At 53.3% G+C, this 19005-nt stretch overlaps 2 protein-coding genes across 24 annotated transcripts in view; one reads left to right on the forward strand and one right to left on the reverse strand.

The window, feature by feature from the left end:
* The window catches only part of LRRFIP2 (LRR binding FLII interacting protein 2), a 94121-nt gene extending 92559 nt beyond the window's left edge, over nucleotides 1-1562 (forward strand). For 15 of the 22 annotated variants that reach the window (XM_074199073.1, XM_074199082.1, XM_074199087.1 and 12 more), the window contains 2 exons: nucleotides 140-244; nucleotides 864-1562. In XM_074199073.1, coding sequence (XP_074055174.1) covers nucleotides 140-244; nucleotides 864-974 — 216 coding nt within the window. In that variant the 3' untranslated portion in view covers nucleotides 975-1562. The remainder of the gene's footprint in view (nucleotides 1-139; nucleotides 245-863) is intronic. The other 7 variants (XM_074199089.1, XM_074199090.1, XM_074199092.1 and 4 more) reach the window with 1 other exon arrangement.
* A 3240-nt stretch (nucleotides 1563-4802) lies between these two features.
* The window catches only part of MLH1 (mutL homolog 1), a 48536-nt gene continuing 34333 nt past the window's right edge, over nucleotides 4803-19005 (reverse strand). For both annotated transcript variants that reach the window (XM_074199101.1, XM_074199100.1), the window contains exons 10-19: nucleotides 14249-14342; nucleotides 13663-13816; nucleotides 13016-13356; nucleotides 9554-9690; nucleotides 8983-9091; nucleotides 7158-7221; nucleotides 6614-6778; nucleotides 6187-6279; nucleotides 5656-5769; nucleotides 4803-5052 (exon numbers count right to left, since the gene is read on the reverse strand). In XM_074199101.1, coding sequence (XP_074055202.1) covers nucleotides 4885-5052; nucleotides 5656-5769; nucleotides 6187-6279; nucleotides 6614-6778; nucleotides 7158-7221; nucleotides 8983-9091; nucleotides 9554-9690; nucleotides 13016-13356; nucleotides 13663-13816; nucleotides 14249-14342 — 1439 coding nt within the window. In that variant the 3' untranslated portion in view covers nucleotides 4803-4884. The remainder of the gene's footprint in view (nucleotides 5053-5655; nucleotides 5770-6186; nucleotides 6280-6613; nucleotides 6779-7157; nucleotides 7222-8982; nucleotides 9092-9553; nucleotides 9691-13015; nucleotides 13357-13662; nucleotides 13817-14248; nucleotides 14343-19005) is intronic.

Genomic DNA, 19005 nt, shown 5'->3' on the forward strand with positions numbered 1-19005 from the left:
ATGGCCCCCGTGAGTCCCTGGCAGGGGAGGTGGGCTCAGGTCATCACTCAGACGCTGGCTCCATGATATTTTCTTCCCCTGCGAGTGTGGGGAGGGGGTGCTGGGGGAAGGTGGCCTCATGGGGGGCTCCTGCTTACAGATTGGGAGGCTGGAAGGGCAGGTGGCCCGGTACAAGAATGCCGCTGAGAACGCTGAGAAAGTGGAGGACGAGCTCAAAGCCGACAAGAGGAAGCTTCAGCGTGAGGTACACTGCACCTTCCCTTGATTGGGGGCGGGGGGGGCAGAGAGAGACACAGCACTCCTGACCTTTGGTTGTTGGAGGGTCAGCCAGCTGTGACAGAGGCAGGGCCAGAGGGTCCGAGCCCATCTTGGTGATGTCCCACAAGGTCCTTAAAGCCTTTTTCAGAGGAGCCTGTAGGAACCCCTAGTCGTCGCCTCCCAACGCCGCTCCTTTTAGCCCCAAGCAGAATTCTCTTCTCTTGAAGATGTCTGTGTGCCTGTCTATATGTGCCCCCCGCACTGCCTCTCCTCTTCCCACACCTCCCATGGCCCACCAGGGCTCCGGTGCTGGTCTCTCCACTTCCACTAGACATCTCTTGCGCCCATCTCTCTCAGCCTCACTCCTCTGACTTGGTCTCAGGCCTTCTGAGCCTTCCCTTCTTCCATTCTGTCCTCCACAGATCCTCTACCTGAGGGCACCCCCCCAAGAAACCCCCGGGAGCCCTCGGGGCTGCCTGAGGAGGGGCAGATCCAGGGGGTCTCTGCTCCCCTGGTGCCCGTGGCTTTCCTACCCTCTACTTGTCTTGGGGCTGTTTGGGCCAGGGGCTTGTCTGGCGCCTGAGCATTCACATCTCTCTGTACAGTTACGGACGGCTCTGGATAAGATCGAAGAGATGGAGATGACCAACAGTCACCTGATGAAGAGGCTGGAGAAGATGAAGGCCAACCGGACGGCCCTGCTGTCCCAGCAGTAGAGGAGGGGTGGCACTCCGCCGTGGCCTCCCTTGGGACTCTCCCACTGGGGGCTCTCCCAGGTTTGGGTGGACGCAGACTTTGCCCTTCCATTGACACAGACCTTTTGACCACCCGACTGTTGGGTCATATTTGTGTTTATGATTAAAGTGGCTTCTTTTTCCTGTGTAATTTATGAGACAATGAAAGTGGTTTGAATCTGGGAATGAATTGGTTTTATTACGTTAGCCTAGAGGAAGAGCTGGCCCGGCCTGTAGGGTTTCTATTGACAGTTGTAGAATCACAGCCCTCTCTGCTCTCCCTCCATCTGCATGAGGGCTCGGAGACCCCCGCCCAAGCAGAGAGGAGGAGACGCTCACACACCTGCTTCCCTGTGGACCGACTTAAGACATCCTGCAACCCAAGTGCCTTCTCCGTGGTGCAATTCAAACGTGAACCCCGAAAAAATAATGATTCTATTTTTAAGAGACGTGTGGGGGTAGGGGAATATGCTCAGTGAACTTTATATGTTTTAATGAACTTTTTTGTAAAATATTTAAATTTATATCAGAAAATGTTAAATGTATATAAACTTGCTTTATTGAGTGGGTGATGGTGTATCTGAGGTCCGAGTTTGTTGTCATGGGATGTCCAAGGTCCCATATTCTTAAAAGAAGAGGAGGGGCAAAGCATCGCGCATTGCAAATTGTATTTCATCTGCTCCTTCCTTTGGGGTGAGAGTGGTGGGAAGGAAGGACCAGGTGGGGACTGGGCCAGGCTGGGGAGGGGGGAGATGCCATTAAATAGACTGAGTGGACACCGAGGACGGCCGCCCAGTTCTTTGGAGCCTGGCCCCACCCCTCAAAACCTAGTCTTCTAGCTTATTGGATTACTCTTTCCTCCCCAGTGAAGGCCGTGGAGGGGGTTGGAACAAGATAGACTTGAAAAAGGCATTTGTGCACCCCCAGGAGCCCTTGTGTTGGCACAATGGGACGTCAGAATGGGAGCCATGAAGCTGCTTTTGAGAAGCCCAGTGGGGTGGGGAGGGGGCCGGCCACATTGAAGGGAAAGCCCCTTGGGTCGGCAGGCCTTGGTGATGGCCCGCCCTTCCCCAGAGTTGGAGCACCCCATCCCTGAACTGAAGCTGAACCCCCTCCCTCCGCCCACTGAGAAGTGGGGCTCTGTGGCTGCCATCGTGCTGCTTGTGAACTTGACTTGCACGTGGCTGCAGGAAGAAGCAGCGGCAGGACTAAAGCTGCTGGGCATGGCCGGGGGGCTGGGGGGTGTCGTGAATGAGCGAGTCACGATCGGGACCTTCAGCCCCGTTTGGAGGACGCGGGTGTGAGGCACCTAGTGGGCGAGAAGTCCAGTTGGAGGATACAAATGTGCCGTCACAAGTGTGGTGGACGTCAAGGAGGGTTGGAACGGGGTGAGAGAAGGAAGGAGGCGTCGCAGGGAGCTGCTGCTGTGCCAGAAGCCGGGCGCTCCCAGGAGATGTGGGGGGACCAAGGATTGGGCCTGCCATCGTGGAAGAGGAACTGCCAGCGTTGGGGGACAGGATGGATGGCATCAAGGTCAAGTGTGGATCAGAAACGGCCGAGGCGGCACCAGACTGAGCCGCTGCCAGGGCCAATGCCAATGGGAGGGAAAAGTGAGGGGCTTGGTAAGGGCAGCGCGGTGGGGGCTGCAGGTGGATGGAGGGGACCCCGACAAGTCGGAGCCGTCTGCTTAGGGCATCAGTTGGCCTAGAGATGGGGTGGAAGGGGATGGGTGGAGCTGCCACTGGAGAGCACGTGGGGGTCCGTGGTGTGGAGGCCCCCAACCTTGGCTAGGAGGAAGCCACTGGTGACCATGGAGGGCTTGGTAGGGCCGGGGGCTTCAGTAACGAGTGAGGCTCTTCCAGTCTGGCAGCGGGGAGCCCCCCAGGACAGGCCTCAGGCTCAGGCTCAACACCCCATCCCGGCTTCCCGGTCCTGGATGCCTCTAGCCCCCCACTGAGCATCTCCCCAGGCCACCCACTGCGTGATGGGCCGTGACGAGCGCCCACTCAGCTCGCACGCGGTGTGACGGGAGTAGTGTAAGCCCCAGGAGGGCACGAAAACGGGGGGTCAGGAGAGACCTCGGAGCTGAGAGGAAGGCGGAGGCGGGAGACGCCGGGACCCCGCGGGCACAGCTCCAGCACTGGGGTGCGCCCAGTGGCGGCCGTAGGCAGCAGGGGCAGTGGGGCAGCGGGTGAGGGCGGAGGCCGGGCATCAGCAGGCACTGGGCAGGGGCTGCTGCCCGGGGAGGGGAGTGGTGGAGGCAGGAGAGGAAGAGGGCAAAGTGGGGAGTCTGGGCAGCCGGCAAGGTGGGAGGGTAAGTTGGGGGGGTTGCAGTTTGGGGTCCAAGCGGTCCACGATTGGGCCGTTTGTCGGGTGCCAGGCCCGTTGGCTTCACCAGCAAAAGGCGCTGATGACCTCAAAGCCCAGAGAGGAATCTGGCTGGTGGGCAGAAGGGGGACCGGTGGAGTGGCCCGGGGACACCTCGGCCAGGAGAACCCGAGGAGCCAAGGGAGCAGCGTTCAGGGCAATGGGACGGCGGAGGCCGTGCCCGCGGTGCCCGCGGCCCCCCGCTTCTCCGGATGGGGCCCAGGCTTGACCCTCCTCGAGCCCGCAGGGGGTGCCTCTGTGTCCATCGAGATTCCCACGGCCTGCCAATCACAGGTCCCCTTCCACCCGCTCCCACAGCCCACCTTGTGCCATCTCCCCGGCAGCATCCCCAGGAAAGCCCTCGGCTTCGGGAGCCGAGCCCGTGCCAAGGACCTCTAAGAAGGGGGGTGCAGAGTGAGGTGGCCTCCGGCTGCGGGCTGGGGAGGCCCACAGACCCTCGCGTCTCCAGAGGGTCCCACAAAGCCCCCATCCGGGGGCCAGCTCCCTCGCCTTCCGATCCTCGAGTCCCAACGGGCTCTTGGCGACTTCCACGAATGCACCCAGCAACCGCCTTTATTAAGAGAAGGGAGAGTGGGGCTACGACCCCCAAAGCAGCCCGCCACTCGATGCCCCCTTGTCAGTGGCAGGGCCCCAGGCAACTGGAGGGAAGGGTCCTGCAGCCAGGGGGGGGCGCTTCCAGATGGGCACTATGGGCCTACTTATGGCTTCTTTGCTGGGGAGGGGGCTCAGGAAGGGCTTCGTGGAGGTGGGGCATGAGTCCTAAAGGTGAAGAGGATTCCGGGTATGGGGGCGGACAGGCCAGCGAGGGTCAAGTGGAAGGGCACTGCGAGCTCCCCGGGGGCTGGCACGTTATCCCCAGGTCCTGCTTGTGCTCGGGTGGCCGAGGCAGCGGCTCTAGGTGAGGAGGCTGCACCCCAACCATCTGCAGGACCCCGGCAGGCCTCTGGGTGCCAGGCCGGCCCCCTGAGGATGCCAAGACTGACAGGCCGTCCTTCAGGGCCTCACCCACAGGCCCCAGCAGAGCTGGAGGGCAGTCTCAGAGGACTGTCAGCAGGACTGGTGCAGTCCACCAGGGCACAGTGGGCCCAGGGACTGGCACAGGGACGGGCTCCCAGTCTGCTTCTCACAGAGTCAGCGTCGGCAGGTTTCCCTCCATGGCCCTGCATGGAGCCTATCACCCTGACAGGTGCCACCATGGAGCTCTCCCCTAGGGCGGGCACCCTCTTAGTCTCTGGGCGCCTTTGAACTCTTGAGCAGCTCCCTCTGACTTGGGGCGCTCTCCTCTCTGCCCACCAGAACCTCATGTTTGAGCTTCCCCTCCCCCTCAACTCCTCTGGTGCCCAAGATGCCCCCTCCCCTTGGAGCAGACACCTCTTCCCTCCTCCTGACTGGGATGAAGAGAATAGAGACGACAACACGGGGTGAAGAACAGCAGTGGATTTCCAGTTTATTATCTCGGCCAGGGTCCGAGATGGCTGACCAGTCGCCGCAGAGGCAGGGCACCTCAGCACCTCTCAAACACTTTGTAGAGATCGGGCAGGTTGGCGAGCTGCAGGACGCTCCCATCCTCCGAGAAGTGCCGAGGAGGGAAGAGGTGGCAGCGGAAGGCTTTGTAGAGGACGTGCTCCACCGTCCACTTCCAGGAGACCGAGGCCGAGTCACATTCTTCCTTCTGAAAAACCAGGTGCATGTGTCTGGGCAGGCTCCCAGCCCGGGGTCCCCAGGCAACGCTCCCCCCAACCCCACCTCTCTCTCTCTCTCTCTCTCTCTGGTGTTTATGAAAGGAGAGAAATCAGTCTGGCGGTGACTAGTGGGAAATGCAGGACCCCCAACATGGACTGGGGAGCCCCCAAGGCCCAGAATTGCACACTGAAGTGAACTTCCACAATGAGGAAGAATAAGCTCCTATTGGGTCAGCGAACTGAAAAGAGTCTTCCCGGGGTCGGAGGGTTTGGCTCCAGCTGGGCCTTGCTCTCCTGCGGCCGCTGCCCAGGATGCCCGCTCTCATCCTGAGACATTGGGGTCCTGGCCCCTGTTCACTGCCCTAGACCTCTTGCCAAAGGCCCCTTTTAAACAACCACTTGGACAGACTTTTGGGGATTAGACAAATTACTTTTTCCTTAGAAAAACAGTGAGCTGAGGAGAAGGTGGCACCCTGCTTCCACCCCCACCCCACCCCCCATCTCTCCTCCTGACAGGGCAGGCTGCCGTGGCCAGAGCTCCCAGGAGCCTCCTGCACAAGCCCCTTGGGCCCGAGCAGGGGAGGGGCACCGACCTCCTGGTCAGACAGAGTGGACTCCTCAAGGATGTACTGCTTTCTGATGGAGTAAAACATGGCGCACTCCTTACTGAGGCTCTGAAAACATTCCTTCTCTTCGTCCCAGTTCACCTGTCGGAGGCCAAGACAGAAACCAAAGCCCCGAGGACTTCATCAAAACGTCATCGTATGAGTTTAAGGGTAGTGAGGACTACTGTGCGGGCCGAGCCTCCGGTGGACCTCGGGTCCAAGTCTGCCCAGCCCAGGCAGCCCACCGCTTCACCCCCGGGCCCTTCCTCAATCACATGGGTTCTCAGACCACCTACAACCATCTAACTCAAGGAAGGTGAGCTGTGAACAGGGAGAGACCCTCCTGGAGGGACTTGGGACCCCAGTTCTACACCTGGCTTTTATTCTTTGGGGTGTGCCTGAGCCGGGGGTCCCTGCCGCTCATCCCACCCTGGCCAACTGCCCTGCTGTCAGGATGGGCCCGATTTCCTCCAAGGGTCACTCCTAGACCTCTGGCTGGGCCCAAAGGCCACCACTCACCTCAGTAGCCAGCCGAAGAATGAACATGGGGAGCCCCTCTAACGGGGGGACGTAGTTGTCGATCAGGAGAGGCAATCCAACCAGGTTTCCTTCCTGCCAGGGGGGGTGTGGAGACAAAACAAATCCCAGTCAAACCAAAGGACCCCCCATTCCCATCTCCTTTGTAAGGAGTGGACCCTCTGAGCAGGGCTTTGGGCTTTGGTCTCGGGAAGCCCAGTGGCTTTCTTCAGGCCCATGTTGTAATTCAAGTCTCTGCTCCTCTCGGGGCCATCCCCAGCTAATCGTTCCTTCAATTGACCACCAAACCTGGGGCATGGCCCCCCAAGCCTTCCCTCCCTCTAGGTCCCCATACCATAAGGCAAGGACCCTCATCCCAGGCTGCTCCCTCCCAATCTCCAGGCCCGGCCCCTCCCACGCTCTGTGGCACCTCATCGACTTCCAAGGAGAAGTAGTCCGCGAGCATCTCAGCCTTCTTCTTCAGGAACTCCACGATGTACTCGGCCAGTCCCTCTTTGGGGCCGTCCTCCTCCGTCCAGCCGCTCTCGGGATGGTCCAAGGCCAGCATGGCCAGGTCGTACAGGGGGGCTGGCTCCTGGGGAGGCAGAGGTGGCGGTGGTCAGCAGGGGGCCCGCTGCCCCAGCCCTTATGGGAAGGGGGCCACCTGTGCCCAACAGGGGCCTGGGGGGACCCTCCTCTCCTCAGAGATTGGGAGCATCTTTAGATGTGGAGGCTTTCAGTCCTTTGACTGTTCATCAGTTGCGGGGAGCGACTCTTATTCTGCTGAGTTTCAGGTACACCTCGTACGTCTTGGTCTTATGACAAGAAATTGGTTCAAGGTTTCTCTTCTCCTTTTGGCTACATTGCTTTTGTGGGTGTGGAACCTTTTCAGGATGACATAATCTTCTCCCCAAATCACCCAACCATCTATTGAACTGAGCCCAGAGAGAAAGCGCCAGTAGGGAAACACTCACTGATAATCTCAGCACCCCAAAGTTGGCAAAGTCATATATGAGTATCTGGTAGAAGAGTTCTTCACTGAAAAGGGAAAAAAAGTGATTTTAGGGAAAGGGGAGCTGAGTGTGCCAGGGGCTCCTGGCCCCCTCCCTCAGATGTGCACTGGCCGCTGCAGGGCCCACAAGTCCCTTGCACCTTTCAGGATCACAGATGGCTCGCTGAGATGGGGCCTGGGACTGGGGAAGGGGGTGGCCTCCCCAAACCACCTAGTTCAGTCTCTTGGTCCCCACAGGAAAGCCAAACACGCAGCTTCTCAAATACAGGGGGGCTCTTCCTCCTACTCAGGCGGTCCCTTTGTCATTCTTGTCAAGCCCATGATCCCCCCCAAAAGTATGCTTTTAACTGAAGAAAATACTAATGTTCAGTGTAAATTAAGATTTCACTTTCTCCCATCCACAATGCAAAGCAAACCTGGGTCTAAATCTTGCCTCAAGCTCAGGGCTGCAGGACCCTGGGCCAGTCTTTTAACCTCTGCTGTCTCAGACTTCCTCCCACAAAGTGGGGACGACACCAGCGTCGTCCCCCCGCCCAGGTCACTGAACAGCCTGGGATCTGGGTCCTCAGAGTCTGGTGGGATTTCAACACATGTGGGAGAGAGTCCTGGGCCCAATGAGAGCCTTGAAGCTTGTGTCCCCTTCAATGCGGTCACTCAGTCATGTGACCAGGGTCAGCCTGGCCTTGGTCCCTCCCTCTCTTGCCCTCCCAGTGGGGTAGGCACGAGGCCTGAGCAGAGTGGATGGTCAGGTCTCTGGTGACCCTGTCACCCCCCACACAGTGAATTCAGGTGATTGGGGGGGCCTGTTGCCCCATGTTGGAGGGGAGGGCTCTCCAGAGCCCCCCAGGGACCCTCCACCACCCCACTCTGTGTGGCGTGGGTCGGTCTCCAGTCACTGTCACGTCTCGTGTGGAAACTGATGGCCAAGGCTTTAGTGGCCGTCCCTGCTTGGGCCTGTGGAAGGACGAGCAGCTGGGCGGCACGCCCCCGCCGGGCCACATAAGTTGCCATAGAAACGCTCACCATCTCCCCCTCCTTGTCATCAGAAAGGCCGCAGGGATGGAGCTGCAGAGTCCAGAAGGAGGGAGGGGGATGGGCTCCCCGCACCCTGGAACTACTTCCACTTCTGGGCCCAGTTTAAACAAAACTCACAGAATCCTTGTCATCAAATACTCACAAATTATTGTTTTAAATGTTGATTAACAAATAACCCTGAGTTCATTTTTTTAAATGGAGAGTTTTTGGCGTAACATGGTCTAAATGACCGAAGACTGAGGGGCCTCAGGTCTAGTGTGGGCCCCATGTTCCCCCATGAGCTCCTTAGCACCCTTAGCTTTCTGGGGGTCCTTGGGGGACATAGTCCTGGGCAGCCTGTGACCATGACTGGGGGCAGGCAGTTTCCAGAAGAGGGGGTGACCTTAGCCCGTCAGTCCCTGGGACTCCAGCCTTGCCACTCCCTCATGGGGCATCGGTCAGCACCTTCCTTGGGAGGCTTCCCCTCCAGAGCACGTTTTGCAGATCCTTAGGACCCCCACCTGGGTCCATACTGCTGGGCTCCCAAGTGGGCCTGGCCTCCTCCTCCTGCCCCAGGCTACCCCCTAACTGGCTTCCCAACTGCAGCCAAAAGGACTTCCCTGAATTCCAATGACCCAGAGGAGTGGCCTGGTCACCTGGAGTGAGACCTGCAAAGGCAGAGCCCTGTCTTCTTCTCCAGTCTCATCCTGGCTCCTCCCCACGCTCCCACCTGCCCCTCGATGCCCTGTGACTGAGCCTGCTCCAGGTGTTACCTGAGCTTGGTGGTGTTCAGCAGGTAGAGCTTGGTCTGGTACTGAGCCAAGGCCCACTGGGGGCTCACACAGCCAACAAAGGAGTGGTTGCGCAGCATCTCCTGCAGAGCTAAGAGGAGATGGGCGCCATCAGGCCTGGAGTCAGCTGGGCCCCTCCCCAGCAGCCCCGGGCCCGGGGTTCCACTGGGCTGGATGGACCCCCTTCTCAGAGTCATAGGGAGAAAACCCGTCAGCTAGCCACAGACTTCCAGACCCAGGCCCCTGGACTAAGGGCCCTTGCTCCTAGGGACTGCCGCGGCAACTGAGGGCTGGACAGATTGGACAGGCGCTGGCCTGGCCTGGGCAGAGCCATGACTGGCCTCTCTTCCCAACACCCAGCCCAGTGCTACTCCAAGCGAAGCAGCTGCCACGGGATCCCACAGAAACAAGTCACTCTGATGGGGAAGTCCTGGGTTCTCAGGGTGGCGGGCCAATGAGCTGAGGGGCTCCACGCTGCGGGGAAGGGGGGCTTCCTCTCCCACCCCGATCTGGGCACAGTAGTGACCAGCCCCTGGGGCAGGAGTTCACGCACCTTCGTGACCTCTCTCACTGATCTCTTCTTGCAGAGTCAACACGCTGGTCAGCTTGACCACCCTTCTCCTGGGGCAGCAGGCCGCGGTCAGGTCCTCTTGCGTCATTTCGACATCAGAATCTTCCCGTGGTCTCTTCCTGCAGGAAAACAAATGCAGAATAAGGAAAGGGAGCTGGTCACTTGGGCTGCTTCAGCCATCGTGCCAAGTTTGCTGTCAGGCTGGGCACCTCCGGGCCTGTGCTCTGGCCCCGTGCTCCAGGCCCCTCATTCACAGGGCAGTGCACCCAAGACCCTCACTCCCTCTTTCTCTCCACCATCCTAGGCTGTGTAGCCCCACAGTTTGGACACTTCTCCGCACTCCAACCCACTGCCCCATTCATGCACACGCTCAATTTTTTATAAGTTAAACTAAACTAATTGACCCATTAGAGCAAAGATTAAAATCAAAATTGATGGGAATGAAAAAAATTGGTATCAAAGGAGGACACACCCCACCTTGACCTATTTTTAGAAAGCTGTGGATGCTACAAGATAGGAAACAGATAAAAATCCCCTACGTAGCCCCCCACCTCCCCCAAGGACTCAGGGGGAGACACAATGACCCTCAATCCTGGTCTCCACCAGTGGGACAGGGCAGCGAAGGAGCATGATGGAAGGTTATAAGGAGAAACAAGATAAAATGAAAGGAAAAATAAGCTTGAGCAAAGTTCAGGAAGAGACACAGATAAGCTAGAGATTCTAGAAAGTTATTTAAAAATGGAAGACCTACAGATTTTGAAAAAGCAAGGACAGTGGCATCCCCCAGGAAATAAAAATGGCCTTGAGAAAAATGAGAATGGGGAGAAGCTGCTGGAGGGGACATGGTGAGAGGCCAACAAGCCTGGAGAGCACAGAAGGGTCAGTTCTCAAGGCCCTGAAAGAAGAGCTCATTGGAAAGGCTTGAGAAAAATCTGGGGAAAGGTGCCTGAGGAGGAAGGGGCCCTCCTGGCCGGCAGGTCTGCTTCTGCTTCTCCACTGATGGAGGGATGAAGGGCACATGACTGAGGCCTCTAGAGACGAGCTTTCTAAGGGAGATTCCTGAGCAGGTCACAGCTTTACAGCTATACTGAAAAGGACTGAAAGTTTAGAAAATATAAGTCGTCCCCCCCCTGCCCCAGCTTACAGTTAGTTGGCCATTCTATATGATAGATGTTTTTTGATGTCTGTCTTCAGTCTTCAAGAAGACTACAACACGGGCGGCTAGGTGGCGCAGTGGATAGAGCGCCAGCCCTGGAGTCAGGAGGACCTGAGTTCAAATCTGCCTCAGACACTTAATAATTACCTAGCTGTGTGGCCTTGGGCAAGCCACTTAATCCCATTGCCTTGCAAAAAAAAAAAATAGTAAAGGTACACAGAATATACTTTTAAAAAATCAGATCTGATATATAAAAAGAATAGGAGAACCAAAGAATAATTAATTTTTTCAAGCATACAGGGGATATATACAAAAAATTAAAAAGATGTCCCTCCATAATCAACTGTACTGGGGAGCCCATGGACCTGGAGCCAGGGAGCTGGTCCTGGTCAACTCCATAAGGTCCTTCACCTCTCCCTTGCTCAGATTGGGCTCTCAAACCAGAAGACCAGGATGGGGCAGACAGGTTCCCCCCACAAGAGGCTCACTGAATGAAATCACTGAGGCAAACAAATAAACAAGGGATTTTTTTTTCACAATGTTTGGAGTAAATTATGAGCCACTGAGTCAAAGAGGGTGGTCCACAAAGAGGGGAACTCTCTATCTCCCTCACTGCAGAATAGGCAGGTCAGAGGTAAGGAGTGACTGCAAGGGCAGCAATGTGGCTCCAACCCAGTGAAGCCACAAACTAACTTTTTTTCAGTTTTTTTTTTTTTTGCAAGGCAAATGAGGTTAAGTGGCTTGCCCAAGGCCGCACGGCTAGGGAATCATTAAGTGTCTGAGACTGGGTTTGAACCCAGGTACTCCTGACTCCAGGGCCGGTGCTTTATCCACTGCACCACCTAGCTGCCACTACAAACTTACATTTGAGATCAAGAAGGGAAGGGAGAAACCATGGGGACATCACATGCTTGGGGCCAAGAAGAGGCCAAACCCAGCAAGAATGGGGCAACCTATGGCAGGGAGGCCAAGGATAATAAAATGAAGAACTGAAGTGACCAACAGAAGTTAGAACTTTTTGAATAAATGACCAAGAAAAACAAGAACATAATTTGCTATCAAATAAAAAATGAAAAACCAAATTACCAAGATTGAAAATATGAAAGTGCAGATCCAAGGAGAGAAAAATAAATACAGAAAATGACCAGAGATGAGCACATCTAGGAAACACATTTGAAAATGTAAAAGAAAAGGATGAATATTTACTAAATACAAAGAGAAATTCTGTTTGAAAGAAGAATAAAAATTGTTAACAATCATAAGAAAAAATGCTCAGGGGGCGGCTAGGTGGCGCAGTGAATAGAGCACCGGCCTTGGAGTCAGGAGTACCTGGGTTCAAATCCGACCTCAGACACTTAATAATTACCTAGCCCTGTGGCCTTGGGCAAGCCACTTAACCCCATTGCCTTGAAAAAATCTTAAAAAAAAAAAAAAGATGCTCAGGTTAAATACAAAATGAAAAAAGATAACCCTAAGATTCTACTTTATAAATACCAAACTGGCAAAGACAGAGAATGGGGGTGATTAGTCAAGAGGGAGACTGAGCAAGCACCCTGAAGTAATCCCAGCCTTGCCCCAGGAGCCCAATGGAGGACTCCTGATCCTAAAGCCATTAAAGGGCTATGGGGTCACTGGAAAAATGAAATGGAATATTGGAATAATTCTAAGGAAATCTGAAAGCCCCCTAAATGAAGTGCTGAGGAACAAGGCTGGGGACACACTATGATTAGGACTTTTTTTTACAAAACCAACAACCAGTGGTTTAATGATCTGGGCTTATTTAGAGATTGGCTCCCCATGGGTTTGATGTGTTTCTTAACCCCTCCCTCAGTCCCCAGTCCAGTATGGCACCAAGGCTGGTCCATCTGATCCCGGCAGCATCTCTTGGTTGCACCCCCTCCCCTCCTACCTGGTCTCTCCCTGCTCCAGGTCACCCCCCCATTCAGCCACCAAAGTTATCTTGTTAAGCACAATGAATTCCAGGGCTCCCTCTCTCCTCCAGGATCAAATACAGAAGTCAAAGCCCTTGTAACTCAGTCCCTCCTCCCTTTCCAGACTTCCCTCACCTTTCTCCCCCTCATCTGACTATTATTGAATATGTGAATGAACAAGTTTATCAAAATAACAAACTAAGAGAACAGTTCTCAGTCACTAACTGGCCACTGAGTAATTTTGGACAAATGAGGTGCCCTCAGTTTCCTCCTCTGGAAATGTGGAATTCAGGTTCCAGTGATCCTCAAACCCAACACTGCTAAGGAGGGACCACCCAGCTCCCAGAGGGCCCTGACCTCTGACTGCCTGCTTCGGGAAGCTCGTCGCTTCCCTTTGGCTCTTTGGGGGGCTGCATCACTTCTGCAGATGGCCCAGGGCTCTCTGGCAGCTCCTCCATCTCCTCATCAGGTCGGCCAGCGCCGGTCACTGAGTGGTGGTCAGGGCTCGGGGCTGGGGGCTGCCCGGCTGAGGGTCTGCTCGTGGGCTGCAGAAAAGCATCCAGCTTCTGCTCACGGGAGTCTGTGCGAACCATCTGGTGTGCATACACCTTGTCGCTGGCTCCCTGAGTCGATGCTGAGGTTCCAGTGGCAGATTTGAGTCCCTCGGTCATGGGGCCAGTGACCCCTGGCAGCAGAGTCTGTATCGAAAGGGGAGAAAAGTAGGGAATTATGGGGTGCAGAACACTGCCAGGTTGAGAACCCCTCCCAGGGTAACAGCCAAGAGCCAGCAAGCTGAGAAGCTTTAGTGCTTCTAGCAGTGTTTTCTAGAACATTCCAGGGGAAAGGGAAGGAGAAAGCCTGGCCCAAGGTGGGTGAGCCTACTGATGCCACAGCCCACGGTGGAGCAGCTTTGGGGTGGACCCCTCTGCAAGACAGGAAGGAACTTTGAGGTCATTCTCATGCTGCCCAGCAAGAGGCGGGGTCGGCATCCCTGGCTCACCCACCTGTGTGAAGTAGGTGCGTGAGGAGTTGGCACCTAGAAGCTGGCTCTCAAGGTGCTGCTGCACACGCTCCAAGATGCTGTCCTCGTGCAGGAAGTGCACCTCGTGCTTGGTGGGGTGGACATTGACATCCACATTCTGGGGGGCGATTTCCAGGCTGGGAAAGGAAGGCGACAGACAGAGCTGGCGAGCAGTCCCCTAGGCAGGGGATGCCACAGAGGGCTGCCCCCTTGCTGCACCAGGGAGCTTCATGGGGACAGCTGGTCTATCTGGGCATGATCTCATCTGATCCTCACAGTTGCCCCAGGGAGGGGTGCCATGGCTGTCCCCCTTCTACCAAAGGCTAAGGCAGGCAGAGGGGAAGGATCTTGTCCAGGGTTACCCAGCTAGGATGCATTCACTTATGTGTAGAAGACACTGAGTCCAGCTGCTCTTGACTCTAACCCCCAACCCCCTGGGGGAGCAGTCAGTTCACTGGCCTCTGCAGGGACATTAGCCTCTAGGCTTGTTCTCCCTGGGGAATGGGGGGGCTTCCCACTCTGGGTGGCCTGAGCCCCCTCCCTACTCCTGGGAAAGGCTCTGCGCTTACCTCAGATAAAGAAAAGGGTGCATGTTCTTGGGCAGGTAGGCCGCATAGACGCTCTCCACAGCCTTCTTCAATGCGGTGGACTCCACCAGTCGGTCTGAAAAACAAGGCAGGGCCTGTCCGGCTTGTGCTGGGTCATGGTGGCTAATGGTGCTGGCCCGACCAGCCAGTGTGCCCCTGTACGCAGGCCCATGGCCCAGGAGGCCTCACTCCCCCAATTCTGCCCTTTCTGGCTCAGAACCTCTGCCTAATAGTGCTATGAATAGAGTCTGTTGTTGAATTGAGTTTTGGAGATGCAGAAAGGGATGTGAGGAGCTGCCTGGGAACTGGGGGGATCACTTTGGGATTGGAAGCCTGGCCTATTATTTTATTTTTTATTTTTTTATTTTTTAGGTTTTTGCAAGGCAAACGGGGTTAAGTGACTTGCCCAAGGCCACACAGCTAGGTAGTCAATAAGTGTCTGAGACCAGATTTGAACCCAGGTACTCCTGACTCCAGGGTCGGTGCTTTATCCACTACGCCACCTAGCCACCCCTGGCCTATTATTTTAAAGAGTTAATAAGCAGGCACAGTCCAACGTTTCCTTCCTCCAGGTAAAGGTTTCATTAAGATGAAATAGAGGGGGATGGCTAGGTGGCGTAGTGGATAGAGCACCGGCCCTGGAGTCAGGAGTACCTGGGTTCAAATCTGGTCTCAGACAATAATTACCTAGCTGTGTGGCCTTGGGCAAGCCACTTAACCCCCCGTTGCCTTGAAAAAAAAACAAACCTAAAAGATGAAATAGAAACCAAATTACCAGGATCAAAAACAAAAAGGGTGAACTCCCCACCAAGGAGGGGGAAATTAAAGAGATAATTCAGAGCTATTTTGCCCAGCTGTATGCCAATAAATTTGAGTCTAAGACAAACAGATGAATATTTTAACAGATTAACAGAAGAGGAAATAAAATATTTAAATAACCTTATTTCAGAAAAAAACTGAAGTTGTCAATAAATTCCTTAAGAAAAAAATCTCCAGGCCCAGACAGATTTACAAGAGTACTACCAAACATTTAAGGAATAATTAATTCCAATTCTATATCAACTATTTAAAAAATAGAAAAACAGAGGAATTCTGCCAAATTCCTTTTGTGATATCATTATGGGTGCTGATACCACAACCAGAAAGAGTGAAAACAGGCAGAGAAAGTTATAGACCAATCTCCCTAAGGAACAATGATGAAAAAATTTTAATGAAGAGATGACAACAAGTTATTACTAAGATAAAATACACCATGATCAAGTAGGATTTATACCAGGTAGGCAGGGATGGTTCAATATTAGGAAATATTAGAAAACAATGAACAACTGAATCAATAACAAAACCAACAGAAATCTTATGATTATCTCAAAAGTTACTGAAATTGGCTTTGAAAGGCAGATCCAAGATAGAGGAGTAAAAGGCAGGGACTTACCCGAGGTCTCCCCTGGACCACTCCAAATTCCTTTAAATAATGATTCTAACCAAATTCTAGAGTGACAGAACCCACAAAAAGACTGAATGAAATAATTTTCCAGCTCAAGACAAGAGTTTACACCAGGATCAGAAAGGCCCGCAGCGCAGTCAGGGCACACCGGAGCAAACTGGCTCCAGTCATCCAGGAACAGCCCGCAGGGCACCTGGGTGTGGGGCAGTAACAGTGTTCAGACCTCTCAGTCAGGGATCTCCAAGGACAACTTGGGAGCTCAGCAGGAAACCTCTGCAGCAGCAGAGTAAGTATGGAGCCCGGGCCAGCGCAGGCCAAGACACAGTCCAGCCCGGGGACAGAAGCAGATCCATAGAGCCAGCTGCTCCCAGAGCACAGTCCATGGACAGTAAAAGGGGGCCAGGGAGATCACAGAGGTCTCACTGCTATACTTGGGGCAGTACTCAGTTGCTTTGCCCACACTCAGATCCAGGTCACAATCTGGGCTGCCCTGTCGTAGCAGAGCAGGGACCCTTCTCAAAGTTCTAGGGCAGAGGGGAGTGCTTGTGGTCATCCACCAACCACAGCACAGGGCAGGAGAGTAGTCAGAGGTTCTCAGAAAATCTTGGAGGAATTGAGTCCCTGGGGAGCTGTCACAAAAGCCCCCTGTTAGGCTCCACCCTGGAAGCAAAGCCTCATCTTAACAAAATCATAGGCTGGGAAATGAGCAACAACAGAAGAAAAGGAACCTGACCATAGACAATGACTTGGTCCCATGGAAGATCAACCCACACTCAGAAGATGACAAAGTTCAAGCTTCCATATCCAAAGCCGCCAAGAAAAATAGGAGTTGGGTTCAGGCTATGGACAAGCCCAGAAAAGACTTTGAAAAGCAACTAAGGGAGGTAGAGGAAAAATTGGGAAGAGAAATAAAAGTGATGCAGGAAAATCAAGTCAGAAGCTTGGTGAAGGCAATACAAAAAATACTGAAGAAAATAACATGTTGGGGTGGCTAGGTAGCACAGTAGATAGAGCACCAGCCCTGGAGTCAGGAGGACCTCAGTTCAAATGCAGCCTCAGACACTTAATAATTACCTAGCTGTGTGGCCTTGGGCAAGCCACTTAACCCCATTGCCTTGCAAAGAAAAAAATAATATGTTAAAAACCAGTTCAGGTCAAATGGAAACAGCAGTCCAAAGGGTCAGGGAGGAGAAGAATGCCTTAAAAAGCAAAATTAGCCAGATGGAAAAGAAGATACAAGAGCTCTCTGAAGAAAACAACTCCTTCAAATGTAAAATGGAGTTAAAGGAGGCTAATGATTTTATGAGGAATTAAAAAACAGTAACACAAAACAAAGAGGATGAAAAACTAGAAGAATATGTGAAATATCTCACTGGAAAAACAGCTGACCTGGTAAACAGATCTGGGAGAGACAATTTAAAAATTATTGGACTGACTTCTGGCCAAGATGGCAGAGAGAAGACAGGCACAGTTCTAAAGTCTCCTGATCTCTTCCCCATCTATCACATGAAACAAACCTCTTAAAATTAAGCCAAACCAGGAAACCCAGAAAGAAAAGCCAGGAGAGGAAAACCTACCTCAGGATTTGTCTCCCGCAGCAGCCTTGGCTGAGTACCAGCGGGTGAGTCTGGGCTCCAAGGGAAGATCAGCCAGATTAACAGCTGAATTGGAACCGGGAGTCTGAGGGCCTGAGAGCCGGACCTGCTGGATCAGCGGTGGGGCTGGACGAAGGGGGCTTGGGTCCGCAGGAAAGCAGAGGCGCTGGTGTTGGTGCTGTCCCCCAGGAGCTCGGGGACCAGGCTGGGGGAAGTATTCTGGTGCAGGAGAACGGCAGACACCATCCCTGGGCTTCTTGGGTCTGAGACACTCTGAGCCCATGCCTCCATTGCACCGAGGCCTCTCCTCAAACAAAGGCAAATTACTTCTGCCTCAGGCCCAGGTGTGTGAGCAGAAGAACCAGCCCAGCTGAGGAATGACCTCAGGCCAGGGTAAAGCCCACCATTGAGTGAAGGCAAAACAATTCAATAGTTCCAACTCCTGCCTTCGGGCAAAGGGAGAAGGCATCGCAACCAAGGTCACGGACACCCCAGAGAGGGCAACCAGCACCTCCTACTGGCCAGCCAGAGAACTGCACTCAGTAAAGCCTTTGGCAATCCCAAGCCCAGGTGAACCAGCCCCCGCCCCCAACTCAAGGTCTTAGCATAATGAAGAAGGGTCAGTGGAAAGGTGGATCCATAGAAAAATTCCTGGAAGGGTAAGACCCCAAGTCAGAGAGACCTGGAACCTCTGAGGAGAATACAATCTGGTCTCCAGCACAGAAAGACTTCCTTGAAGAAATAAGGAAGGAGTTTAAAAATTTGGGAGAGACAATTAATACCTTAGAAAGTACAATTGGACAAACACAAAAGGAGAATAAATCTCTCAGATCATCAATTGGACAACTACAAAATGAGAATAATTCTCTCAGATCCTCAAACGAGCAAATGGAAAAAGAAATTAATTCTTTCAAAACCTCACTTGGTCAAATGGAAAACTCTCTCAAAAGTAGAATTGACCAACTGGAAAAGGAGTTGCAAAAGGTTTATGAAGAAAACTCCTCCCCCCAAAAAATAATGAAGTCTACAGAAACTAATGACTCCATGAGACAGCAAAAGTCAGTTAAACAAAATCAAAAAATAGAAAAAATAGAAGCAAATGTAAAATACCTCATTAACAAAACTACTGACCTCGAGAATAGATCGAGGAGGGGCAACCTGAAAATTATAGGACTTCCTGAAAACATTGAAGAGAAAAAAAGCCTGGACTTACTATTACAGGATCTAGTGATGGAAAACTGTCCTGATATCATGGAATCGGAGGGGGAAGTAGTTATTGAAAGAGTACATCAATCCCCACCAGAAAAAGATCCTAAAATGAAAACACCAAGGAATGTTGTGGCCAAACTCCAGAACTAACAGATAAAAGAGAAAATTCTGCAAGCAGCCAGAAAGAAACAATTTAAATATCAAGGAGCCACAGTAAGGAACACGCAGGACCTGGCTGCATCAACTTTAAGGGATCGAAGGGCCTGGAACGAGATATTTTGAAGAGCACGGGAGCTTGGAATGCAGCCCAGAATCTACTTTCCTGCAAAGCTGAGCCTTCTCTTCCAGGGAAAAAGATGGACATTTAACGAAATGGAAGAATTCCAAAAATTTCTGATGAAAAGACCAGAGCTAAACAGAAAATTTAGATATCAAACAGGAGGTTCAAGAGACACATGAAAAGGTAAAAAAAAGGGGGGGGGCGGTAAAAG

The sequence above is a fragment of the Macrotis lagotis genome, chromosome 8 (assembly GCF_037893015.1).
Source record: "Macrotis lagotis isolate mMagLag1 chromosome 8, bilby.v1.9.chrom.fasta, whole genome shotgun sequence".
NCBI lineage: Eukaryota > Metazoa > Chordata > Mammalia > Peramelemorphia > Peramelidae > Macrotis > Macrotis lagotis.